This window comes from Puntigrus tetrazona, chromosome 15, assembly GCF_018831695.1.
Source record: "Puntigrus tetrazona isolate hp1 chromosome 15, ASM1883169v1, whole genome shotgun sequence".
Lineage (NCBI taxonomy): Eukaryota > Metazoa > Chordata > Actinopteri > Cypriniformes > Cyprinidae > Puntigrus > Puntigrus tetrazona.
Genome location: NC_056713.1, coordinates 9042067 through 9047375, shown reverse-complemented (window position 1 = coordinate 9047375; position 5309 = coordinate 9042067). Strand labels below are relative to the sequence as shown.

Below are 5309 nucleotides of genomic sequence, written 5' to 3'. Positions count from 1 at the left end.
GTCATTCTTGAGATTAAAATCCATTTAAGTTTATTTTGAGCCTCGTCTCCTCAGTCTCTCGAAAGCGCAACCGTGACAATTACCTTTACCTTATAAGTTTTTACCTTATAGGTCATAAATAGCTCTGTTCAGCCATTTTGGTGCATGTCCCTTTAAATGCTAATGCGCTCAGATTTTTGAATTCAAACCGCTTCAGGTTTGAATTTCTGAAACAAACTTAGTTTTGGCCAAAAAATTTTTCGAAATGGAGTCACACAGTTATTTGATTTCACTGTATAATGGGGGTACTATGCTAAAGCCAAATTCATTGTCAGTGGAGATTGACAGCACCCTGCAGATGGTGTTGAGAGAGAACTCGTTTTGAGCCACAAACTTTTCTAGTGGTTGATATGGGTCCTGCAAAAACAAAGACATTCTGCCCCAGAACACACATTTCAGAGTAGAATTACTAAAGAAACAGATATGTAAACATAACATGTTTCCTAAATATCTACAAACATATTTTGTGACTTAAGAGTCAAAAACGTACATACAGCACTTTTAAAGTGTTAGGTACAACATGCTAGGTTAGCACTAAGTCAGTGTGTATATTATTCCTGCTTCCTCTTGTTCACAGATTAGTACTTTGGTTTTTCCCTGTTAAAGCTAATGTTTCGAAGAATGCTGAACACTCCAGATGGTCCCGTACGGACAATCCTCTGAGGACCCCTTTCCCTGTGGATGCCCTGTGCTTCTCACCGTAATAAAGACAGCTAGAGAGTGAAAAGTCATCCGGTGTAAGGCTGCATCTGTTCTAAGGAAAAATCGGTATCTTGCTTAAGGTTCATCTTGGGTAAGGGCTTGACTGAAAGCCCTGGATGTTTTTTATGCGTTAGATGTTGTCTTTTGTGGAAACTCTTTAATGTAGACCCCGTTTGTTATACATGTGGTCCTTGGGGGGGGTTCCAAGGACTGTTTGCTTGTGAGTCTGAGTCTCCATAACAAATGAGGTTTGGTAGGTTGGGCACGTGAAGGAGAAACACTCGCTTTGCAATCCATCAAAGATCGAAGTAGGTCACCGAAGAATGTGGAAACTGCTCTCAGATTAAAATAGCTCAGCCTACCATTGCAGTTAGGCCACATCAAGCCCTCATCTACCATGAATTTCCTGTTCTTAAAAAGAGGATGTGATGTTTTTAGATGCTTGCAAGGTACCTGTAACACTGCCATGTGAGTTTCAGTTGCCTGACGCTCGGACTGGATAATGACACATCAATCCCTTTGACTTTCTGCACACTTTCATCATTCCCCTCATCAGCACCTGAGCTGACAAATGGGTCGGACATGCCTGGCTGCTCTGTGCTCAGCTGGGCTGTCTCTTTGTCACCGAGGTAGACAGGAAGTCACTAACGGCGTCCACATCAGAGACTGGTCTAGGTGATTAAAATCTGATCTGACATTAAAAACGTCTTATTTCATCATGAAATTTGCCTCTTCTACTCCGATATCTTAATAGGTGATTTATTTGCTTGTGTGCTGCTTTATTAGTCAATGTGTACTAAGAATAGTAGACCATTAGTGCTGTGGTGGTACAGTAATGGCATCAGATGTCAATACCATGATACTTTGCTACACTACTGAATGATTCCCTTCAGAGATTGGCCTTTAATCACTTCGACCAATATTTCTTACCAGTTTACACATTTAAATGGAATCGGCTCTTTAAGGTGTCCCTGTTATGGGTTATGAAAGGTTCGTATTTTGGTTTTAGGAGTCCCAAACCACATTTTGACATGCATTTGAATAATATGTATTTATTTATTGGCTTTTAATGCTCCAAAAGCGGCAACTAGTGGCAGAAAATGAATTTGCATTTTCATTCAGACCAACGTGAAAAGAAGTGGGCGGGTAATATGCTAATGCTTCATTTTGATGTCAGCATGAAACTGCTTGGGATTTATTTTAAAAATGACTCATTTCAATTATGTTTTTAAACTTTGCAGGATGTTTTCATTCGCTTAGAGCTGTCACACAGTGCATGGAGCACTTTAATAACCACATATAGTACCATTCAACATTTTGGGGTCAGTAAGATTTTTTGATGTTTTCAAAAATACAGATCAAAAATACAGTGAAAACATACATATTTAGAAATATTATTAAGTTAAAATACTTGTTTTAATATATAGGCTATTTAATGATTAAACATTTTTAGGAAATGAATTAATTCCTTAATATAACATGATTTTTCATAAATCATTCTAAGATGTTTCTTGGTGCTGAAATAACTTTCTTATTATCAAGGTTGAAAACGTTTTGTGGAAACCGTGATGCTGCTTCTCTTTTTTACATAATATAGACTTTTTTTTTTTTTTTGAATTAACAGTGATTTGTCAGTGTGCTTTCCGTTTCCTTATTAATAATTGTAATGTTTAAATGTACATTTTTAATCTCCAGATTAAGATAAGATTAACTATAAACTGCTTAAACGTTTATTTTAAGTGTCACTATAAGTACAGCAATAAACACAACAGCACTTTTGTGTGTTTAAAAATGTTTGCAACACAAGATGCTGCTCATATAATGTTGCGTGGTGTTGCAATCACTTGGTTGTCACTTGTTGTCATACTAACGTCATCTAAAATCCATCCTTCATTCTCTTACTAGCTGAATCTCACAGTAGCTGATGGATGGCGAGAGATAGTTTAATAGACAAGATTTTTACATCGTATGCATAAATGTGAATAGTGCTCATTTAAACATACAAACGTTGACGCTTCTGTGATTTTTTAAATGTTGTGTGGTTTGTAGCACATGGTTAGGTAGTTGTATTATGTTCTGGGTGATTATAAAATAGTGAAATAATGATCTTTGAGAAGGGAGGTTATATCCAGTATGAAAGAGACATTTTTTGCGTGTGAGAAAGTGTCATTTTTAGCTAGAAAGCTCAAATCCTCATCAGTGCATTCTGATTTAGGGTGAAAATGAGTGTGAGGGACGTAATAACTTGGGAAATGTATGCGGGAGGGGTCGAAGATGAGGAACATAGGCTGAGAAAAATAGGCTTTTTTTTCCCCCCACAGCGTTCTCGAATGAGGGAGAGAGAACACCATCTTCCAGCTGTGTGGGTGTTTTGACAGGAGAACGCATGGAGGCCAAGGCCCCGAGATGATATTACAGCAAAAACATAAGTAGAGATTCGATCGCAGATGAAGAAATGACAGGGAACAAAATCGAGATAGAGAAGAAAAACCAAGCTGCAGTGGATCTCGGTGAATGCGAGCGTTAGAAACGAGGACGCACGGAGGGGGTGGGCCAGCCCACACAAGTTCTCCTTTCTGAACCCCTCGGAGTAATGAATGTCTTTTTTATTGTACCTGCTTATATTTCTCTCATTCTGCGAGACCCACACCTCTCCCACACACACACACACACAGAGTCTCCAACGTTCAGAAAATCGGCTTGCCAAAGAAACTACAGCTTTTTACATGTAAATCAAGGCCACAAGAAACGGAGGCTCAGAGCAGAATGGAGATATGTAATCTTTTCAAGCAGGCTTTACTTGAAGCATGTTATAAGCTTATTAGCTGTATTCACTTATTTAATCTGTACAGGTAAACCGTTTTTCGGTGTAATATCATCATTTTATAACAATGACCTGACTGGAAGTTGAGTGTATGTAGAGCAAAGGGTTTGTTTCCAATTAGGCTTTGCTCTAGAATTACTAGAAACCTAGTGATTTTGTGCAATAAAAATGTTGTGTAAATTAGAAAATGTTGAGTGTTGAATTTAGGTATTTATACTGTGTTTGTGTGTGTATAGATAGATAATATATACACACACAAAATTCAGTTTTATGATTTCCATCTTTTAAATTTCTTTAAAAACACCTGAAAGTGTTCAACTTTATTTATTTACAGACTCAAGGTCCATTAACCATTTAGAAATATTATAAAAAATGTAGCAAAATTTAAAAATACTAGTATATATCTAAATGATAAATGTCAGGGCTTTTTTAAAAAGGTGCAGGCCTATTATTTTGGATGCATTTAGTTGTTTGACAATATATTCTAAAATATTGCTGGTAGGATAAAATTGATTGGGATTGAACGTATAGAGAGAGAGAGATATTGCAGAGAGAGATATATCCTCAAAACCATGAACATTTTTTTTTTTCAATTTGAAGTGATCATAACGGCCATTTCCAAATGATACTCAAAGTCAAGGAAATTCATCTAACATTTCCCAACTCTGTTTTTCCTGCCAGGCGTTGATGGAGGGGCTACTGAGAGGTGTTTGGGAAGGACACTATGTTTCCCTGTGTCTCCTCCTGGCCCTCTTCTGATCCCCCTGCCTCTCTGGGCCATGCTCCGCCCATTCCCCCGGTACAGCCGCCCAATCAGCCACTGCCTGACCTGCTGCGGAGCTGTGTCGTGCTCCCTTCCCCGTCCACGCGCCTGAGCCCTTGTACCAGTGAGATGGAGTCCATGATTGTGGTGACGGAGTACGAGCCCAGTGGTGGCTCAGGGCAGGAGGGCGGAGAGGAGGAGGAGGTGGAGGACATGGACAGCTCAGAAACGCCCGAGCCGGCGTCGTCAGGTCCGGTCCCGCCCTTCCGCATGGCCTCCTGTGATCTTTTATCCCACACGTTGGGCCGCCCGGAGGCGCTCTTCCCAGAACCGCAGGAGCACCGAGGTAGACTGAGCCTCTCCGACAGGAAGCTGTCTCTGCAGGAGCGCTCTCAGACGCTTTCATCGCCCTGCGGTTCGCCGGGGCTGAACGGACGCTATATTTACCCATCGCTGCCCTACTCGCCAATCACCTCCCCTCACTCGTCTCCACGCCTCCCTCGAAGACCAACCGTGGAGTCTCATCGTGTCTCCATCACAGACCTGCAGGTAGGTGGCCGGAGGTAATGGCAGGTGTGTTTGGAAGAGAGGGGAAGTCTCATAAATATCAATTAATTAACAATATTATATTTAAATGAAGTAAACCTTTTTACTATGCATTTTTTGCTTACAATATGTATTATCTAAATATTAACATCAATGTATTTTTATTTACAAAATGAATCTAAATATTATATAATAAATATGTTAAAAAGATAATGTATAAAATTATACACGATAAAGCTTTGGAGCTAAAAAACGCTCTTTGTGATCATTGTATTGTAAAAATGGCTTGTAGGCTGAAAATAATATAAATAATTATTATAAATATGAATATGGGATGTAATTCATAAACATGTTAGGTATTAATATATTAATATGTTTTTTCATAATGTAATGCTTAATATTAGTTTAATATAAAATTATTTAATATAAAACAGC

General features: G+C 38.9%; 1 protein-coding gene across 1 annotated transcript in view; it reads left to right on the top strand.

Moving 5' to 3' along the window:
- The first annotated feature begins 1260 nt into the window (after positions 1–1260).
- The window catches only part of LOC122359046 (calcium/calmodulin-dependent protein kinase kinase 1-like), a 7220-nt gene continuing 3171 nt past the window's right edge, over positions 1261–5309 (top strand). Inside the window, 2 exon segments of the mRNA XM_043259162.1 lie at positions 1261–1416; positions 4247–4877. Of these exon segments, the coding sequence (XP_043115097.1) occupies positions 4290–4877 (588 nt within the window). The 5' untranslated portion in view covers positions 1261–1416; positions 4247–4289.